Raw genomic sequence first — 22,193 nt, forward strand, 5'->3', positions numbered from 1 at the left:
TTTTTTTTTTTTTTTCCTTCCCCCTGCCCCGCCTGGGCTAGAGATTAGTCTTTTGCTTTCTGGCTGTTGGGGATGAAGGCAAGCGCTGACTTTTTGCACAATTCCTGGAACTGATCGAGGAGTTTTATTTCTCACAGTATTGGCATGTATCTAGAAGGAAAAACAAGGATGCTGGAGTTACCATATTGTCCTGAAGTTGAAAAAAGTTTGAGGTGGAGAGAGTTTGTGTTCTCACTGAGCACTTAAGTCCTAAAATCAGTAATATGACGAGAAAATCACTGAAGATACAGAAAAACTCTGTTTAAAAACAATTGCTTTGACAGATACAGCGAAAGTAGTAGAACTGGTCCTCGCTGGAGACCCTTAGCCAGCTGTGTGCTGCTCTTATTAAATAACAAAGCTTACAAGCATGCACTTAAGGATAAGAGTTGTGCTTGTATGGCAGATAGCTAAGTCTGGGCGTTGGAGTAAGGGGCTCCAAGCTGTACTTCTGAAGTTGACAGAGCGTTTAAACTCCTGCAAACTAAACAGTTCTGCAAGCTGAGCAAGTGCACATCAAAAATCTTCAGGTTCATTGGGCAAATACCAAATTAATAACGAAAACCTGCTACAGGGGTTGCATAGTTAGCAGCAACTAATAACTCCTTGTTTATTACTCACAGCTTTGAATTTTTCCTCAATGCTTGTAATAAGGCTGTCCCAGAGCTCTTAATATAGCTTTAAGAAAACTGGAAGAGGAGAATAGATCGTATGTTTGGAAAATCATTTAGGACCAAAAAACATACTAGTGCTCTTAAATAGATTGGTTCATTATTGTAAGTCAGAACCAGATTCTTTGAAAGCTTTTCATCAGTCCTCGCCTTGGTGTCTCTTAATGTGAAAATAGCCTGCCTAAGCAGTGGGCACAAGACTCCAGGAAAAGAGGACGACTCTGTACCACAAGTTCATCCTTTGTGCTGTGATTGGACCTTGTGCATGTGCTCAGAAGTCTCAAAATATGCTTTTGCAGCGTCAACACCTCCTGCAAAGAAGGCAGATGATGCCATGAGGATGAACTTATGCAGCTAACCCTAACCCCTAGGGGCTGTCATTCCATCAGGGAGCGTGGTGCTGTTGACACCAGTTTCAGGCTTCCTGTGCTGTGCACCTGTGCAACTTAGTCATGTCCAGAGATTAATAGTCTGTAGATTGGCTGAACAAAAAAGTCGTAGCTTCCTAGATGAATCATGAAAGGAGGTCATACACTAAAAAGTGTAAAGGCCCCAATACGAAGGCTGTTTTGTTGCTAAAACTGAAATTTGAAAGCTTGAAATGCTTAAATCTCCTCTCACGACATCTGACATCTGAGCCAAACAAAAAAAAAGTATACTCATCCTTCTCTCTTTGTATTCCAGAAAAAGAGCTGGGAAGGTGCATGTTTAGAGTCCTCTGATTTCAGATATGAATACCAAAACTTGTCTACTCCCAAACCTGAAAATGCATAATCTTTAAAGTTTGATCCAGCACAGAGATTGCTGTCTTGACTTTCTAGATGTGCAACATCACAGTACATTTTAATGCTTTGTGGTGTCTTCTCAAGGGAAACAAATGTTCTAAGGGAGCAGGTGGAAAGAAGGAAGCCACCCATTATTGGGCATATTTCCCACCAGAAAAACACTGTCGGATATTCTAGGTACTTCGTTTTCTAATATGTTCAGGACCGCAGAACAAAATTATATAAAAATATTAATATTTAGTAGTTTAATGTACTATTGGTTTGCAAGGGCTCCACAAAGTGTCTTGCACAGCGTGGCCTCATGAACATATAAACAAAACTTCACTCTGGGTGCACAGCTTTCATTGCTAGCAAGTTTAGTAAGGAGAGGGGAGTTTGCACAATGGCAAATGTCAGAGGAATGTAGAAGAATCGATTTTATTTTTTTTTTAAATAAACAGATTTGCAGAAGAGGGATGTGTAAGGAATACAGTACAAGGAAAGGGCCAGGGGGACTTCTGCTGATGCTTGGCACATGCCTATCCCTAAGGAATATCCAGTGAAGAATACTTGGAAACCCTCGAGACTACTACATACATCTTATGATTTAATTAAAAGTTCTCCTAATCTAAAATACTCTTAATACTCTTTGTACTTTTTAACACCAGGAGGTTGCGCAGTTCACTTTTTCATTTTTATTTGTACGTTCACGTAAAGATGTGTAACAGGGCAGCAGTCTTTTAAACAGACAACATGGCTTCATTGTTAAATCTGCAGCTCAGGGATTGCATTGCTTGAGACTCCCTGTATAGCAGATATTTTGCCTGAAGGCACTGGAGGAGTTTTTGCTGGTTATTGAGAATACTCCACTTTAACAGTTTTATTTCAGGTTTGGAAGCAAAAAAAGGTTTGGCTCCTCTCCTTTTGTGCTTGAACTGGTTTTTCCTTTCTTTTTTTTATCCTTCTTCCCATGATTCTCTACTGTGACCATTTATGTGAAACCTTTTCTTAATGCTATTTTAAAAATCCACTGAATTTCCCTTGTCTATCATAGCAGTAATTCTTCAAAGAACTCCAAAAGGTTAGTTGAGCATGAAGTCCCCTGCCTGATTCTTAGTGGCCATCCTTACTCAACATGTGCTTATCCAGGTGCTGACCAGTCATTCCCTTAAGCTAGCTTCCTCCAAGACTTTCCCCAGCAGTGATGTTTAAAGTTAATAGTCTATTTTGCTTCCTGCTTTGCCCCGTGATCCTTTTCTTTAAAGAAAATTTTTAAAGGTTTTTTCCACTTTCCAACCATATGCAGTTCCTGTGTTATGTTCTTGGGGTGGGGAGAAAAAATACAAGGCTTGCCGGCTCTTACTTCCTCTACAACCTGGGGGTGCATGTTTATCTGGACCACCATGCTTTTCCTACAGTAATTGCATCTAACTTTTTATAATTCTGTTATCTGTGAATTACCTAGCTTCTCAGTCGTTCCTGGAAAATTGACCGCCAACTTGGGCATATCTCCACCCTCTTTCTCTGTAAAGACAGAGGCAAAGTAATTCTATTTCTTTTCTCCCCTCTAAAGTAAGGTCTGTAGTTTAAGTTCCCCTGGTTCTCTTGTCCTCAATGTATTATGCTTGTATTTAAATGTATCTTTTTAAAAATGTCTTATTAAAATTCTCTGCAATTGTCTCTGACTTATTCTTCCCTGTTTTTAAAACTTGTCCAGTGTTTTATAGTATTTTAATATTTAAAAGTCCACGTTTACCTTCCTACTGAGTTTTACCACATTTGTTTCTTAAGTCTTTGCTTTTCCTTTCTTGTTTAAGGGTATGATTTTAACTTAAAGGAAAATTCTACAGTCTGCAAGTGGTAAAGTATTTCAAAATAGGCTGTAAAGACATAGGCTATCCAGATGTAGGTGAATGCTATACATGCTGATAATTTGTAATTCAGAACATTGGTAATTAAATTTAAGCAATATTAATTTTGAGCCATCAACATGAAATACAAGAACAACCTCTTAGAATTATTTTTTCTGCTTGCATTATTCCTTAAAAATACTGGAAGGTGTTTGTATATTAACCTATTTAATTATTGTAAGTTTTATAACTGTGTAGAACTAGCATGAAGTAAAACAGCCTTCAATTATATGTAGACTTAACCCCAGAAAAGCCTTTTGTGGGGAATAACAAGCCTGTGTTTTTTAATTGTAGAATAATACTGCCCCCGGAGCAATGACACGGCGCAACACATATGTTTGTAGTGAAAGAACCACTGCTGATAGGCATTCAGTGATACAAAATGGCAAGGAGAACAGGTATATGAAATGTCTTCCTATGGTGTATGTCCCTTGTCTTCACATTTCCAAAAAATTGTAATGCCTAATTTAAAAATCAGTAATATTCTAGTGTAATTCTTAATGAAAGGTGAGTACAGATCTTTGGTTATGGAGCACCTGTAAGTATGTTGGGTTTTTTTCTTCTATGCTTAATTCATACAGTCTTTACACTTAGAATGAAAAAAGGAAGATCCTAATTTCTGGTTTAATACATGTCATATTTGTACAGCCTTCATCTTAAATCAGTTGTTAACTCCTGTGGCCAAACAGCATATGCTTGCAGAAGAGGCTTGTTTAGTGTCAGACTACAAAGTCCATCTCTCTTGGGCCATTCTCTTTTTACATTTCATTCTAAACTGTACTTTGTTGGGATTATTTGGAATACCCTTTTTTTTCTACAAAGTCTCAGGGAGAAAGTCAATTTATTTCTCAGCAAAGATGAGACAGTGATAGGCCATTGTCTTGGACTAATAACATTCCTTAGTGATATCCTTGTAGTCTAATTGCTTCCCACTGTTTTCAGAACTCATCTTGAGAAGCACTGATATCTCGATATTCTGAGTGAAAACAGAGAAATAACAGGTTTCCTCCTACTTTACTGAATGAAGGCCTAACTGGAGAATGCAATGGAATTGGAGTTAACCGGTTCATGTGTTAGCACCATAGCCGCATCTAGTCCCATCCTTCCCTGTGTACCAAAGACTGAGGAGAGCTGTAGAAAATAAATATAATAATGAACGTAGACATGAGGTAGAGGGTAACACTTTTGAAGAATACCACCAAATTTCCTGGCTGGCTAAGGTGTTTTAAGTTCCAACCAACTGTTCTTCACAGAATTTTACTGGTCTTGAAAGCTGGTAACGATTAAGTAGTTGACCATTGCCAGGAGAGCGTCCAGATAGCTAGTACTTAATGAAAATGCTTAGGCTTGGAGGAATGTGTACCTCTCTCCTGCTCTTCCCAATTTTCTCCACCTCTTCCTAATTTTATGATATATTGTAAAGGGGTGGGAAGAAAATACTTTTCTTCTAGCTCATGTTGAAGTTGGTGAAAGATGTGCCATTTTTTGCACAGAATTTTTCCCCTTCCTTTCGGCAGTTTATAAGGAAGAGTGGCGAAGCTGTGATGTTGAATGGAAAGTCTGTCTGTTCCTTGTTTGACCCCTGGAGCCTAGGGATAAAGAACATGATTTTGACCCTGTCTCTTCCTCCTAGTTTTCTGCAAACTGAAAGTGATTAAGGAAAAAGTCAAGTATAAGTTTGAAGAGTGCCAAAAGTCTAGCTGGCCAGCTGGGCCTGCAGTCAACTGTCTTGTGAAGTACAGCACAGCTATTTGGTACTGTCTCTTAGTGTGTCGGTCTCAGCCTTCATTGGTTAGTCCTTGTTAATGTTACCAAGTTTGTTTAGATTAAAGATCACCATCCTTTCTTTGATTTGATACGTTAATAGTTTTTTTCCTTTCCAAACTCTCTTTGAAAAAAGAATCTTTCTGTCCAAAACAGTTTTGATCAGATTTGACTACCTGATTTCTTGGTTTAATAACATTCTTGTTCATCTTTAGACAAGATATTGCAAAGAGATTGAAGTTCTTTATTACATTTTCAAAAGTTACTAGATACTGTTTACTAGGAATGCTTGAGATTCAGATGTCCCCTTAATTTAGGAGCAACTTCATCCTCCTAAGGCGCTGTCTTTTGAAGTTGTTTATTTTTTTTACCAGCTTTGAGTTTCTTAGCAAACTGCTGTCTTTCTGTTTTGTCACGTATGGGCATTAAGCTCAAAGTTAACATTGAGTAGTACTTGGCAACTATATTAATTCTGTTTTATATCCATAATTGGTTATCCTTGTGCAATTTACCTTTTATTGTCAATATGGTATCCAAACATCACTTGCTTATCCTGCTAACTTCAGCCCTGTTTGGGTCATTTGAAATGTCTGAGCATTTATATTTTCATTGTCAGGGAAGAAAAAAAAATCTTCATAGCTTTTATCGCGTATTTTTTATTACTACTTTCATTACTCTGTATAGGGGGTTAAAACAAGAAAAGATAATGAGAATGCATTGCTAATTGTTTTACAATTTTAGATTTCTCATTGTCTGAAATGCGTCAACACTAAACTGCACATTCATTTTGGCACAGTTTCAGAATTACTGTGATTTGGCACAGAGTTCAGAATTTACATCTGAATATATTTTGTTGCTGTAACTGGGCAAAGACTTGACTGGTCACATGAAATGCAGGGATCTTTAATGCAGGCTAAATAAACATGGTTATTGATGGGACTGGCTCTTCAGAATGAATTCTGCCTGCCTTCAGGTGTTTCTGTAGTATCTCTAATGTTACTGTACTCTCAACTTGCAGAAAGCAACTTCAGAAACTTGCAATGGTTTTTCTTCTGTGAAGCAAGATCTGAAGTAGAACCTGGGCTTTGTATAAATCCAAGGTTTTGTTAAAAATGCTTTCTGTGCTTTTGAAATGTCTATTGGTGGCAAATGTTAAAGGCAGGAGTAATTACTGTAAATGATTTGTTACAGATTGGATTTTAGATTTTCCATAGCCAGTCAGATACTGACTGTGACCCAGTGAAGACTTGGGAGACTTGCCTTAAAAGGCAAGCTGTGCACATTTAAAGTCTCTCTTCTTTCTGCAGAGAAAGTATTAAAATGTTGGCTGTTCTGTTTTTATCTTGCACGTTGAATTCTGAGAAGGCGCTATTTCTGAAGGTATGGAAACTTTGAAGAATCGGTAGTTAGCTACTGGACTTGATGTTGGAGAAAGTCTTGAAGACCCCATGCCAGACTGGTAGAAGCAAAGGGTTTTTAAGTCTCGCATCCCTCCTTCAACACATTGTGTGGCTGACACAGGCATTCCGCTGGAGATGATTCTGTTGGCTTTCCTCCAAAGCCTGAGCATTAATTAATGCACTTGGGGACTCATGAAACACTCTTCATAATGACAGGCAATTGCTTTAAATCATTTGTAACACAAATGATTTACAACAGCCTTGGATTTTTAATAAGCCTTGGCACTAATTGGTGAATGTTAGCTCGCTGTTTATGTGTTCCCAGGCTAGTAATCCAAGCAAGCTGATTTCTAGCAAAGCTTCAGAGGAAGAAATATAAATGCTTTAATACGTGCTCTGGTACCTTATTGACACCTTTAGCTATCACACCTTTGGAGGCAGGGTCTAACATGTTGTTAAACTAGATTCTTTCTCCTTTGTCTTTTGCAACAAATTGAGAAGAAGGGAGCTAGAAGTGCTTAAGAGGCTAGTGCCCAATTGTTTGGGGATTACTTGACTTCGGGGTATTGCTTTTGAGACGAATGTTCATTTCCTTACAATTTCTTAATACCCTGGAGTAATGTAAAAGCTGGGCTGTGTTGCAGGCTTCGTTGTAGTAGTGGTTGTAGCTGGCATCCTGCTGGATTCCGCATTGTAAAGAGATGCATGCATGACTCAGATGAAGTCTTCTAGATTCTGAGAAGTTTAAAAACAAAACAAAAAGTAGTAGATTTTGCTAACCATTTTAGCTGGCAGTTCTGATGTCTAAGCTGTGAGGTGTTTTCTACTAGTGCTTTGAGAGCTAAGCCCGAGAAGTGGGTCAGCTGATACTTGTAGTGGACTAGCATTCTCCTCTCCAAAGTCTGACATACCAGAATGAGATAACAGGACTTGAATTTCAGTATGTGTAACCATGAACTAACTTGGAAGTGAACGTACAGTGTCATGAAAATGTCACTGGCAATTACTGATTTCTTAACCTCGAACAATACTTCTGAATTACAATTGCCTTACTTCTAAAGCAAACTTAAGATGAATGATTTATGGCATTGTAGCCTGAAAGGCCCGATATGTCTTGTGGCCTCTCAGTTTTCTCCCATCCTTATCATTACTAGATAACGTGAAGGCTGCAGAGAGTATTTTGGCCCAAAGAAAGAAAAAGATTTCATGCTCCTATTTTAACATATTATACAGCTGGCAGCTTACTGGCCATTCTGCTAAGATGGCACTGTAGACCTTCCTTCAAAGCCTGAATGCTAATTTGGAGAATTTAAGGTTTGTGGCCAAGCAATATGAGGTGCTCTTCAACAGTCATACCTCTTCCTTCAGAGAATACCAAGCGTTATTCATTGCCTCATACATGTACAGGTTGATTAATAGTAGCCTTTTTGTTTGGGCCTCTCTGGACTTGTTAAAGATCATGATATTGCTGTTTTTGATTGTGCCTGTGAAGTCCCTCAGTTACCAGATGTAGATCAAGATTTGACAGCTTGCCCAACTTACATTGATTTCTTTTAACATGGATACGTTCTGAAAACAATGTATTTCACTGCAGTAATGGCGCTATCATCAGTCTTTTGGAAAGTGGAGTTGGTGGGTTTTTTAATGCATTTTTCTAATGTTAAGACCAATACAAATTAAATCAGTGCTTTATACTAGTGCTTTGGCACAGAACACTGAGTTATTCAGGTTCTGTACGTCAAGGAGGGTATCACTGCAAACTAATGCTAATGGTAAGAGAATGATCACTTCATAGATGTCAAGTGCTATAGTAAGGATGCTTTTTAAGGGGAGTGTAGGGTAGTTGGTGCTGTTTACATAGAAGAGGGCTGTTAGAGTTCGTGTTCTTTGATAAATCAGTTAATAGAAGGAAAAGTTTGCTTTTTTTCTATGCAGTAGTTTGTTGTTGGTCCATCATGCTCTTCTTTCTGCCTCTGCCTGAACCCAAACCCCCTCACAGCCTGACAGAAATGTTCGCTTACGCAGCTAGCCCTGCTTCAGTTTGTACTACATCCTTCTCCAGTGTTCGGCTGCGACATCAGAAGTCGATGTCCATGTCAGCCTCTGTGCACACGAAGATGATGTTGCCTCCAATAGACAATGGCGCAGATAACTTCAGGCCTATGTAAGAACCTGAAATCGTTGTGAAACTAACTTATACCCACTGCTTCTTAACTTTGTGCTGTGGAATTTTAGTCCTAGATTGTTCTAGTATATATTGCCCACAAGATGTGTGTTTCCTCATTTTTTTTTTAGTCTTGTTTACATTTGTCTTGTGGTGTGTCAGGCTGTCTGTGACATAATCCTGCAACATTGAACCTTAATTTTTTTCCTAGTGTTAGGAGTATTGGACATTCCCTATTGTCAAAGTTTGTGGGAGACTTTAACTGTATATCCTGAGGGACTTCACTACTTGGAGCGGTTCGCTTGTAGAGAATTTTGTGTAGGATACTTTCAAATTAGCAAGATTTTTCAAAGATATATATATAGAATGTGGAGGGAGAGACACTAAAGTTACCCATTGCTTCTCTTTCCTGGGAGGAAACTTTACTCATCTATTCTTTTATCAGTCTTCTCAGTGAAACATTGTATGCCTAGTTTATCTGGTCTTTTCCAGGATACTCCTGTTGCATTTTTCTGCCTATGTAGGTTTCTGTTTCGGCAGCCTTTTAATCCTAACTTCTTACGAGTTTTGATTCCATACAGTGCTGTAATAATGTTGATATTTCCAACCCTGGCCTATATAAAAGTGTCTGCTTATGCTTTACTGTAGAACGTAGTGTTTTGTGTTTCCTGCAGAACTGTAGTGCTTCTGTAAAGAAGTTCTAGCATTGTTTTTTGTTTTCTGCTCTAGCACTATTCCCGATCAAAGAACTCCTGTTGCTTCAACTCACAGCATTAGCAGTGCAACCACACCTGATCGTATTCGTTTCCCCAGAGGAACGGCTAGTCGGAGCACTTTCCACGGCCAGCTCAGAGAGCGACGTACTGCTACCTACAACGGACCGCCAGCCTCCCCCAGTCTGTCCCATGAAGCAACACCACTCTCTCAGACTCGAACCAGGGGTTCCACTAATCTATTTAGTAAACTAACTTCAAAACTAACAAGAAGGTAAGCTTCTTAAAATGGTAATGCAACATTTGCTTTTTATCTGGTAGTAGACATACCTAGTAGTTCGTTGCTTAGGTTGTTTTGTCCACATTCTCTGATTAATGGCTTAACTATTTCTGCAACTTAAAATGCACTGGCTTATGATTTTTTTGTAGTTCTTTTTGGTTACAGAAGCCATTTGTTTTTAGCAGTTGAATCAAATGGGATAAAAAGTAAGACAGCTTGGTCTGTGCTGATTTTTCTGTGCTCATCATCCTCATGTCTGAGGTACAAATGCTGCAGAGCTGAAACATTTCAGCTCAGTTCAAAAGCTGCTCACTCGGAGTGCATGGTCTATCAGTAGACTGCATAAACTAGGATCCCAGTCTTGATATTTAATGTAGCGTTAGAAGCTCAGGTTGTGTTTCTCAATCACTTAGGCTATTAATATTTCCAGAAAACCCTTGCTGGCAACACATGAATAGAAATATCACAGGTGAAAGGGTAGGGGCAGGAGACAAAAGCTTCTTTTGGCAGTAGTGCTAGCATAGGTCATATTAAAATAACGGCAGTACTGTGGTTTCAGTCTAGGCAGGAGTCTGGTCAAACCTTGAAAAACTTACTCCTATTTTGACCTTTAGTTCATGTGCAGATTCTGGTTTTGGTGTGAAGGTGTGTTGGTCTAGCCAAAGCCTAGCTTAAGCAGGTGTTCTTGCACTAACAGTTTTATTCTAATTGTACTTCTAGTTTCAAATCCCTGTATGATTTAAATTAGTTCCTACAAACCCTAAAATTGAAAACCACCTATTTTCCTTCTATATTTAAAACCTGTTGGTTCACATACCGCATACCTCAGACCACTCTGATATCCACAGCTTGTGTTTGCAGAAGTGAGGGTTTGTTTATCTTTGTCTTAAGATAATCTCCATGCTTTTGTACCCTCCTTGTCATGTGAAATTTTTTGCAATATATCATTCTGATCTTGGCCTGCTTGCTTTTGTTTTAGGTTTATATCACCAAGGTTTATATCAGCACCAAGCCATTTCCTTCCTGTCTGTTCTGTGACTATACGTGCCTCCCTCTCAGCATCCTCTATATAGTCTCCTATTCCTACAAAAAAATGCTAAGCCAAACTCCAGTTTTTCACAACTGGCTGATTTCAATTTAGAGAGTGAATTGCTTTAAAAATGTGGAAGTTGTTTCTGTGGAAAACAAAAACATGACAGCCTAGCCTTTGGTTTTACCCTGTTCAGCTCTCTGCCAGCTAACACTTCTCTGTTTGTTTGGTTTTTTCTTTTTCTGTTGAGAGAGATAAAAGATTAATCTGAATTTTTTTTTTTTTAAGAATTAAGTCATCTGCTTTTTGACAAGTGAAGTCTTAATCAAAGACATCCTTTTGACACATCTTTCTTTCTGTACTTTTGTTTGTAATACCCTTACTTAATTTTCCATCTGACATTCCAAATATGGACGCTCAAACTGTGAATGTGCAAGCTTTTCACTTGTGCTGCTGGAACATACTGTTTAGCATTGTGTGTCACTCAGTTTAGGCAGCATTCAAACTTCTGTCATTACCTCTGAGTTTCAACTTGTGCAGTGCAGTGTGGTTTTCTTGAAGTTTTCCCCCACTACTTTTAACAATAGTTTAAATTCCATCTGGACTTGATTAAATAACGTGCAGTTGTAACACAATAGCGCTGTTGCAGATGGTTAAGTTTGCACTTGGAGGACCTCTTACGGTTGGGACTCTGTTATACTAGGTGCTGTACAAACTACTAAGGAGGTGGATAGTGCCATCAAAGGACACAGTTATGTTTCTTCTCTTTAAATAAATTAAAAAAACCCTTAAAACCTGTTAATTTATTCTAGCATTCTCTAGGGGGGATCAGAATCCTTTTGATTATGAACTACTTATGTTCTGGTGCAGGCAATTGTTACAGCTTCTGCCACTAAATTATCTAAATATTTAAGGCAGTTTTTGGCACAACGCGGCTGACCTAATGTTATGAAGGAAGGAAGAAACCTAACTCTGAAGATAGTCAAGATCTAATTATAGTAGAGTTACTGATTTTTGCTTTCTGTTTGAAATACATGAAGAAAATCAAAACATTTTTCTGTGACCTTGCAGATCATAAGTTTTAGAGTGTTTTGACATCAGTACGTATTTTAATTCGTAGTAACTACTGGTGGCATATTTCCCAGAAAAATTAAGTTTGGAAGTCGCAATGCTAAGAGTTTGACTCTTCAGACCCTGAATCATCTGCCTAATCTCAGAATGTATTGAAGTGTGATTTCATTGTGCGTTTTAAATGAGATCTTTTTGCATGTTTCACTCTAAATGGCTTTTTCAATTTATTTTTTACAAAACTTTTTGTTAATTATTATTTTGGCTTAATTTCTTTTAGAAACATGTCATTCAGGTTTATCAAAAGGTAGGATTTATTTATATTTAAAAAAAAAGTGGCTCCTGCAATTAACAACAGATTTGGCTTTCTAGCCTTGGTTTTCTGAAAACTAAACTTTCTGCTGAGAACTAAATACTTTCTTTCTTGAGAGGAAAGCATAGAATAAATCTATTAACTCATGATGATACTTAAGAATCTGTGGCACCTGTATAACAAGATGCTAAGCATGCCTTGTGAATTCTTCTTTCTTTGATAGAGTTGGTAGTACCAAAGTAATTCTGTTCTCTGTACTAATACACTTAGCATGCTTATGTTTGAAGAATGAGGTGTTTGATAACAATGATGAAAGTATAAACAAAACATAAGGTTACAAGCAAATAAAGGTAAGTGATGCTAAATTTACATTCTCTATCTCTTTGTTTTATGATAGTTTATTAAAAAAATCAGTTTGAAGTGTTGTCTGCAGTTGATACAATAGAAAGCAAACTGAACAGTGAATCTAACAGTTTTGTATGGAAGATTGAATGAAGATGCAATGGCTGTGTATTTCTTTTAAAATGGGATGCATTTGCTGAAGTAAATTGCAGCTGAAGTGCAAATAGAGCACTTCAGTTGTAAACAAAGTATAATGTCTATGCAAATTTATTAACAAAAGGGAAAAGCTCAGAAGTCTGATTCACATTTCAGGCCCAAAGGATTGAATTTAGTTTTACAATTTGGGAATGAATCAAGCTGCTATATATTTTGTTAATCCATTATGACTCATGAAAGTTGGTTATACAGTTTTGATCCACAGGTAAATTTTCTAGTAGCATTTTGTAATACTCTGTTTAGTTGTATCATATCTTGGAGCTTCTTAAAGGGTGGTACTTTCAATTTCCAACTACTGATTAAAAATAGGGAGACAGGGCCAAAAAACAGACATCTGTTTTAATTTCAAAATGCAAGGCTATGCATGTGACTGTAATTTGAAGTTTGTCAGACCATTTCGAGGAAATACTTAGATTAGGGAGACCTGAGGTATGTAAATTGCTGACTAAATTTGAGTTTATTATGTACAGTCCAAATCTAAAGGTACCCTACCCAATTAAATGAGTAAATTCCATGCCATGATGATAATAATCAGGGCTCTTCCAAACATGACTATGTTTAGAACTGGTGTTGGTTGGGTTGTCTGGCATTGTCACAGCTGACTTGAGAAAAGGAACATGCACCAACTGTTAGTTAGGGATCGAAACCATCCAACACAGTATACAGATGAAACTGAGCAGCGGCAAGAGTTTTAACCCAATGTGCGTCGTGAGCTGTGGGGTGCGTACTACTTTGTAAGAGGGAGCTTTCATCTCCCTGTAGTCACATTCCTTGTAAAACAAAGGATTGTGATCTGTGCAACCTCCACAACTGGATACATATAAGTTTGTTACTCTGCTGCTCTGAAGAAAGATGAAAAATGCTAATATAAGTACCATTTTAAACTAGAAGGTTACTGTTCAAATTTGAGACTTAAAAAAGGTAATTTTTTAATCATTGCTAAAAATTTTCCTTTGACTTGAGGCCAGGAATCTCAGACTATTGTGGAAATAGCTGCTGCAGCTTCCATGAGTATGTCTTTTGGATAAGAGATTTGCAAAGTCTTACACCACCTACACAGGACCAGACTGTGCTTTTTAAATTCTGTTTTAAGGGTGCGTGGTGTCCCTCCATACCTGATCTGTATGTAGGTACAAAATTAAATTGAAAATGTTGGGGGTTTTGGCAATTTCTTCTCACTTTATAGGCTACGAATCTTACCTAAACTCGCTGTCTTTGATACTGAAAGAACTACTGTAACCCAATAGCACATATATATAGTACTGCAACATCATTCTAGGGAGCTGAACAAAAATGGATAATCAGCCACTCCTTTTTAAACTACTGAGTTCTAATATTGTACTCGGTACACAGAGGTATAAAATACATATCTCTCTCTCTTGCACCATGCACTGTCCTTGCCAGTCTGCATATTGTGGAAGTCTAACTTCTTTTCTGACAGCAAAAATCTTTGTTCTGGATTTTATTGCAACATCTTTTCTCCATTTCCGTAAATTGATCTTATTTTAGCGTCTTGCACTTTCTGCTGTTTTTCTGTATCTTTTTAGACAGTTTTCTTTGTGTTTATTTGGATTTTTAACACAGAGTGTACAAAGATGTAAAGAACAGAAAACAGAGCATAACTCAGGACAGATGTATGGAAACATTCTTATTTTTGAAAGCCTTTCACAAACCATAAAGGAGAGAGTGTATAGGCATTGCATGATAAATGAGAACTTTCCCATATATTTGTTCTGTTCTCAAGACCAAGGAGCATCTTGGTCCATAAAATTAATTTATGTAAAAATATAAACAAAAGCAGAAAATTTAGAACATAAACTAGCAATTTGCAGTTCCCGCAGAAGTGAAGATTGTATTAGCAGTGAGGAGGCCTCAGGGCTGCATCTGACTTGCAGACCCACCAAAACAATACTGGCAATACAGTAAGTGGCTGCTCCCAAAGCACCAGTGCTGGGCTGTAGAACCGGACCATAACCGTGTCCTTCGTGAAGGAAGGAGCATCTAGAGAGACTGGCACAGCTCTCCAAAGCTTGGCATGATGGCTCATATTTGAGGGTGCGTGTCACCAAATGCAGTTCCTCATGCTAAATGAATGGAACACTGATGCATGAAAAAACTGAACAAAGTAAGGATCTTCTGAGAGGCTTCCATGAAAGAGTGTTTATTATTTCAAAGTGGCAGGTATTTTGTAAATAATGACCTTTCTTAGATTTAGAGTACAGTGGTTTAGAAACTGAACAGTTTGGCTTAATTTCAGCCTAAAAAGGGTCTAAGAACGTCATTAGGGATTTTTCCTCCCAGACTTTTCTGGACAGATTCCAGTAACAGTAAGACTATTCATTGCTAGGGAGACTGGTTATGCTCCCATTTTCTACACCCTTTGGCAACTTTCAAAAAAAAAAAAAAAACCCCCAAAAAAACAAAACAAACAACCTAATACAAAAAACCCAAAAATCCATAAATGCTCGCAGTGGAAGCTGTTGTCTTCCACTTCATAGGAACACAGTAGGCTCTTTAAAGTTCAAGTACTCTCAATTTTTCAGTTGAGCAACGTCTTCAAACTTGTTGCTTGCTTTGCCCAGTAAAACGAGCCTTTCCCAGATCATCTGAAAGGTGTGGATTTGTTCAGTTGGTACACATGATGGTTTCTCCCTTCCCACCTACCCCCTTCTCGGTCCTACAGAGCTGTCGTAAAGGATGATGAGTTCATGGACTGTATATGCAGACGTTAAAAATCTTTTTCCACCTTCTCCTATATCCACCATAGATAAGTAGCACAAGATATCATGAAAATAACTACCATCAAAAACCCACTTTGAAGTGCTAGAATTAGTTGAGGACTTGTCAGTTGTTTTCTTCTCATTATCTTCCTTATTCTTACTGCGTGTGACAACTGTTCATTAGTCAATGGCAAATGTTCCCTAGCAGAGACCCTGTGGTACAGTGTGCTGTGCAGTACCTCAGAGAGCAGGGTTCTGATCAGACGCTGCTGTGACAAGCAGCTCATCATAGCTTGAGTGACTTACCACTTTCTTAATTGGATTTCTATTGCAATAGCAGCGTGAATTTTGAACGAGGAGCAGGCTCCATAGCCTATACAGCGAGTGCTGCCACCATGCTCCTCGTGGTGCTAGCACAGCGTCTGTTCCCTTGCGACAGGGACGGCACAGAGTCATCTTACAAGCCTGTTCCCTCACCGCAACCCTCAAAAGGAAGGAAAGGAGGAAATTAAGCCTTGTAACACCCCACGCACCCTGCTATAAATACTGCTGTGCATCAAAAAATAAGCTTACTGTCTTACCTAGACACCTTACCTATCCCTAGACACCTGTCAACCAAACTGCTTTAATAATTTAGTTAGTGAAGCCATGTACTAGCTTAGAGTAGTCTTGGTAAGAGCCTTATAAAGGCAGCTTTCCTGCGAGCAGAATTAACGTTGAGATGTCGAACCAGGGTACTGCAATAATGAGAAGGTAGAGGAAGATGATTTTCCCCTTAATTCTGCTTGATACTGGGCTTTTAAAAAAGTAGTGATCAGCAACGTAGCTTTAAGCAATGCAAGAAGACAGAAAGCTTAAGCTTACTCTTGGATGTGGAAGATGCATCAGTGTGTGAGAGTTAATAGAATGAGTTACCACAGCTTGAGAAATTCTGGATTTACCTCTAAACTTCTGTTAAAATGTATATGCATCTTGTTCTTTTTGCGTTAAGATACTTGGTATTGTTTAAACACCTACTACCTCAGATCTGATGTGCATGAACACACAGGGTGACCAGACTTGTCTGTGAATAGGGTATTTTTTCAAATACATATTGTATTCCCAGATAAAAATTCTAAATATCATTAGCCTAAAAATAATTGGGAGTTATTTCTCTTTTAGGAGGTACTTATTAAATAATACAGAAACTTCAATACGCTTTGTAACTTTAGTTTCACATTTTCTGCTTTCAGAAGTTCAACTTTATTCAGTGAGTTCTACAGTATTAATATATATAAACATACATTGTAAAAATTAGTTATGGTCTTTTTTTTATAGACTTCCATTTGGTTTGACAGTATGTTACATTCTGAATTTGGTCTAACCTACGAAGTTCTTTACATCTTTGTTGCTTTGTATTTTAACACACCTTTGGTATGATTGCGGTATCTTTTGGCAACTACTCAGATATTGTATATTGTAGTGTAAGATTTGTCTTCTCTTTCCCACTTCCTTTTGCTTCTGCATTCTTTTCAATGAGGCTCCCGACTGAATATGAGAGGAACGGGAGATTTGAGGGCTCAAGGTGAGGGTAAAATTTTTGTTTAAAATGTTACTTAGGTGAGTTTGAACCTTTCTCCCCCCCGACTATGTGGCATAGTGGCTTCAGGCAGCAGCTTTTGTTTCGTGTAAGGCTTTGAAACTAAACAAAGAAGCGTTTCTGTCTGCAAAACAGCTATTAAAGCACTGACTGACTTGGTTCTAAACTTTCATCTTTCCTGTTGCCTTTTCCCTTGTGTGTTTTTTTGCATTGTAGTCGTTATAATTTGCTGTTGTCTTGTAGATGTGTAGGTAAGTGGTCTCTAGTGAGGCTGCAAACGTGTGGGATAACCACTGAAGGGTGATAAGATATTTCTCATCTCCAAAATCACAGATAGTTAAACAATATTTTTCATGTTACACTCTTCTTCCAAAATCTGCATATCAAAAAATACTAGAAATGATCAAAGTTGTGCTGGTTCTGCCAACTGTTTTCAAGTAGAAAAAGCTTCCAAAAATAAAGTGAGCATTGCAAAAAAGTTGGTGTTCCCCCTGCTCTCATACAGCCATATTAAATTAAAGCCTTAAAGTTAAAACAAAGTACTCTTTAATTTGCTTGCTGAATTTTATAACGTCTGGCAAATCACATAGCTGGATTTGACAGCACAATCCTATAACTCTCACAGTTACTTTCTAATAGAAGGTAAAATTATGAAATAGGTATCTTTGAGAAATACATTTATTTAGTTTTGACCTTGCTATCACTTTTTATTTAACTTTTTCGTAATTGCCTGCTTAATGGTGCTGGAGGAAAAGCATTGTGTAACCAGAAATTCATTGCCAACTATCTTAAAGATAGCAGCTTGACTTAATATTGTAAATTTAACTTCGAAGCTCAACATGAGACCTAAACTGCATGGTTTGGGGTCAGTTAGGCTAGGTATTTTCAGAAAATATTTAAGCATGACAGTCAATATATTTAAGCCTCTTGTCCTGAGGACAAGTAAATTTGAAGAGGCGACTGACAGCATGCAAATATTCACAAAGCAAATCTGGCATATTTTTTCCTTGGAGGTCCAAATCTAGTTCCTTATTCTTTAGCTGCGTGACCACTGCTTTTAATTGAAGTAGAAGAATCATTGCAAACTAGAAATTTCTGGAACGCTTCTTTTTTGTCCTGTATAACTTTATTTATCCTTACCAAAGGAAAAACTTTTTTTATTAAAAAAAAAAAAAAAGTTGCACACTTGGGAAATGCAGCCTCAGTATTTTGTGCTTTATCTCTTAAAACTGTGACAGTAATAGTAACCCTCTTATTTGCCATCTTTACTAACGACGTTGAGGAGGTGTCTAATAGTGACTTCCAACTCTCCTTCCTGCATTTCAGTCTCAAAGATGCTTAGCTGCATAGCTTATAGCAGCAAAAGATTTCATCACTTTACCTCTATCAGTCGTTGGTATTAAACAAATCACTGACCAGCTTAGAGAGTATTTCCTCCCTGTTGAAGGTAACCCCAATAGCCTACAGTGTGGTGGGTCTCTAGTGATCATCTCAAACGCTTACCAGTGCAGAAAGGCCAGAGTGAAACCAAACCAGACCAGAACTGGGTAGCACATGTTGGCCCTGGGGCAGTAGGTGGGTGACCCCTGGCAAGGTCCCCCAGTCCTGCTGTCCTTCCTCCTTCTTGCAACTAACTACTGTGGGACTCCATGGGTCCTCCCAGTGCTTTGTCTCCAACCTGCTGCACAGGAGGAGGTGCAGAGGAACCCCCAGGATCTTTCTGCATGGGCTCATCTCCGTTGCGTGTGAGTGGGCACCTCCCATGGGCTGGCGCTCCCACGACCAGGGCTGAGCACCCTTTTGTCACAAGTTGCTGCTATTTGAATGTTCCAGAAACTTCTAGCGCAGAGCTGGTGTTTCAGCTGTCCACGTGGCCCAAGAATAGGGGTTTGAGCAGAACCTGTCTTAATAAATCAAGTTGTAGGTGATGCATGTAGTTCTACCTCCACAAGGTCATTTCCCTCATGCTCCTGACTCCAGTGACTTCCAGTTGTGTCACCCGTCGTACCATACCTTCGTTTCAGCCCCAACAGCTAATGCTTTACCTTGACTGTGTTTTTGTACAGCAGCTAGGAACGCGGGGCATTGCTCGCAGCCGGAGCCTCTAGATGCTGCTCTAATACCAGTAGTGTGCGTTTAGTGTGCTTCACTAACATGAAACGTGGAGAGGGTAGCTGGCCCTGCTAACTAATAAATTCCTGTCTTTCAGCCGCAATGTAGCTGTGGATCAGAAGGACGAGAACAAGGAAGCCAAGCCTCGGTCGCTGCGTTTTACCTGGAGCATGAAAACCACCAGCTCCATGGATCCCAATGACATGATGAGAGAAATACGAAAGGTCCTGGATGCCAATAATTGTGACTATGAACAAAGAGAGCGTTTCTTGCTTTTCTGTGTCCATGGAGATGGGCACGCGGAAAATCTTGTACAGTGGGAGATGGAGGTGTGTAAACTGCCAAGACTGTCGCTGAATGGAGTTCGCTTTAAGCGGATATCGGGAACATCCATAGCTTTTAAAAACATTGCTTCCAAAATTGCCAATGAGTTAAAGCTGTAACAAGAAAAATAGTTAAGTTGTAAATTAGTTAGCAATTTCAAGTGTTTTTGAGAATTCCGATGGAAATGTATAGAATAACATTTAGGCAATAACTTCTGCATCCTTCTGAATAGTGATATTAAAAAAAAAAAAGCTGCTGAGCTGGGAGGGAGAGTTGGACTTTTTTTATAAGTGCACTACAGCATTAAAGTTGCCTACTATGTAAAATATTACCCCTTCTGCTTTATTTCCATTGCTCCTAAGTCTTTGACAACAAATTGAAACACAGAATATATTCATTTAAATATGCCTCCTGTTTGTGTGGACGTGTGAATGTACAGTATGTGTGTATAATATATAAAGTATTATATGTAAACAATTCATTTACAACATCGAGCTGTACCAGTACCTCTTTTTGGGCTAATTTTGGTGCTAAAAATTGAAATGGCCAAGGAGGAAACACTTGAGTTAATATTTAAAGTAACTGAAGCGATAACCAGTAAATGCAGGTTTACAGTTCACTGCTGTGTTAAGAAAAAAAAAAGTGTGTGAAGGGTTTGGATTTACGGTTGTGAACATTATTAGTCCTGTTTTCTAAGTAGATCTCATGAGATTATTAAAAATTCACTTTTACTGAGTAAGTCTTGCATTATATTTTGCCCACCTATTTATTATTTAAGTCTGAATCAAATTTTTAAAATGTAGTTGATTTGTGCATTAAAATTTGGGTAAACGCTTCCATTCTTCTGCTTCTGCTAAACTACTAAAATTGTATCTTTGTCCTGTTGGCTTATGAGTATTGATTGCAGCTAAGAACACTTTTCTGTTGTTCCACCGTTCCTCTACAGAATGAGGCAGTCTGAAAGAATGTGCTGAATGCTTACTAGTGACTTTTTCTTTCAGACCAAGTTCTCCACATTAGACTAGGTCAGACTGATACAAAGCACAAAAGGACTCTCAAATAATGACCGTATTTTGATGCAAGTTGCCACGTCTGAGTCGGTGCCGTTCTGAGGTATTGCTGCACGTGTGGCAATACTGTCCTTTGCGTTCTGGGCGCGCACAGTATTGAAACCCAAAAGTGGGAATCAAGTTGGCTACTGATCTCCTCTGTTGTAATGTCCACCTTGCTAAACTACAGCCATAGGCAGTAGCAATTAAAACTTCTCCTTGCAGCTCTCTTCCAGCGTGCTTCCACTTGGCTCTGGTTGTATTGCTTTTGATGGCTTTGTGCCAGTTGTGTCTCTAGCTTCTGCTGCGGAGGGAGTCCACTGTCACTCTTTTAACGTGGAAACCCGCCCTTGATGAACTCTCTGATGGCCAGCTAGCTTTCTGTAGGACACGAAGCTACTGTGGGACGGTCCCCACTTTTTAACCATCACTGTGGTGAGCTGGATTTGATTTTGCAAACTAGAATGAAGAGATTTCTTCATGCGTTGTTTCCTACTGATACTCAGTTTATTTCATCGAGGACTTCTGTAGATAATATCCTGCATTATCTACTTGACTTTTTGTATTAATGTTTTATGGTTATATTTCAGTGAAGCACTTAAGCATGTTCTTAACATGTGCTTTAAACTGGAGCCTAAATTTACATTTTATATCTGCAGTGAGCTAATAGTTATTCATAGTACACAGTTCAGATTTGACCCGAGGTGAAAATGCAAAATCCGTAATACTTTGCAAGTTAGTTCTTGTGACCTGTGGTCTGTGAAGGCAGCAGACTTCCCCTCTCTTTCTCTAAGCATTGATATTGATTATGCTAGTTTAAAGGGTAATCATAGTTGTTAAATGTAGTAAATATTCCTGAATTTGCATTTTATTCTCTGTATATTCTGTGTCACGCCATGGCTTGAGAACTCCAGGTGCAGTGGGAGTTCAGTTGGCTTTCAGTGCTCTGCCCGTGCCTGTGCTGCTCAGTATGTTTTTTTTCCATGAAATCTCCATTTTGTAATAGCAATAAGACATTTCAGGGCAGTCATTGTACTTTCTCAGGTGAATGGTCACCTATCCTTTCACTTCCTACGTTTTAAGCACTCCTCCAAATGTATTTTTTTCACCCGGCAGTGCACTTTGTTGTCTGAACTGAAAAAGTGTTCTGATAAATGATGTAAATCTGTATTCGATGGAAGTTCCAAAAGGTTTCATATTAAATGTTTTCTGAAATACTCTCTTCCTACTTCACCTGTTAAGTATGTAATTGTTTCTAGAAAGTGCACCAGTATCATACTTTGGATATTTAAAGTGTGTACTTCCGTATCTTTCTTAAAGTGTTCTCAAAAGGTTCTTTCAGAGTAAATCTGTATTTGAGGTATTAAAAAAAAAAAAAGAATTATTATAATCGGAAACAGATTTTTAACAGCTTCCTTCCCAAATGCCTTGTACAATTACCAAGTTGCAAGAATATAGCCTTGTTTCTTTAGCACACCGCATGCTTACTGTTCAAGCCTCTAGGAGGTGCCTGGAAGGGAAAACTGCTTCCTTCAGATCGCCAAACCAAAGACGAACTTCTTCCCGAACACAGGCCTTTTACTTGTTCGTATTCCTTGGGGATCTGTGTAGGTTTATCAGCACCGCTGCTGATGTGACTCTGCAGAACTACAGCTGGTTTTTCTCTCCTTAAGAGACAAGTTTTAAAAATAATTGGAGGTCACTGTGTGGTGAGGATGTAGCAGCAGACCTGGCG

General features: G+C 38.5%; 1 protein-coding gene across 9 annotated transcripts in view; it reads left to right on the forward strand.

Annotated features, from left to right (window-relative positions):
* Positions 1-21,683, forward strand: part of MARK3 (microtubule affinity regulating kinase 3) — a 56,740-nt gene extending 35,057 nt beyond the window's left edge. For 3 of the 9 annotated variants that reach the window (XM_009280866.2, XM_009280858.2, XM_009280864.2), the window contains 6 exons: positions 3,679-3,782; positions 8,548-8,712; positions 9,442-9,699; positions 12,084-12,110; positions 16,914-16,958; positions 19,183-21,683. In XM_009280866.2, the coding sequence (XP_009279141.1) occupies positions 3,679-3,782; positions 8,548-8,712; positions 9,442-9,699; positions 12,084-12,110; positions 16,914-16,958; positions 19,183-19,528 (945 nt within the window). In that variant the 3' untranslated portion in view covers positions 19,529-21,683. The remainder of the gene's footprint in view (positions 1-3,678; positions 3,783-8,547; positions 8,713-9,441; positions 9,700-12,083; positions 12,111-16,913; positions 16,959-19,182) is intronic. The other 6 variants (XM_009280863.2, XM_009280860.2, XM_009280867.2 and 3 more) reach the window with 6 other exon arrangements.
* Positions 21,684-22,193: the final 510 nt, after the last annotated feature.

The sequence above is a fragment of the Aptenodytes forsteri genome, unplaced genomic scaffold (assembly GCF_000699145.1).
Source record: "Aptenodytes forsteri isolate BGI_AS27 unplaced genomic scaffold, ASM69914v1 Scaffold193, whole genome shotgun sequence".
NCBI lineage: Eukaryota > Metazoa > Chordata > Aves > Sphenisciformes > Spheniscidae > Aptenodytes > Aptenodytes forsteri.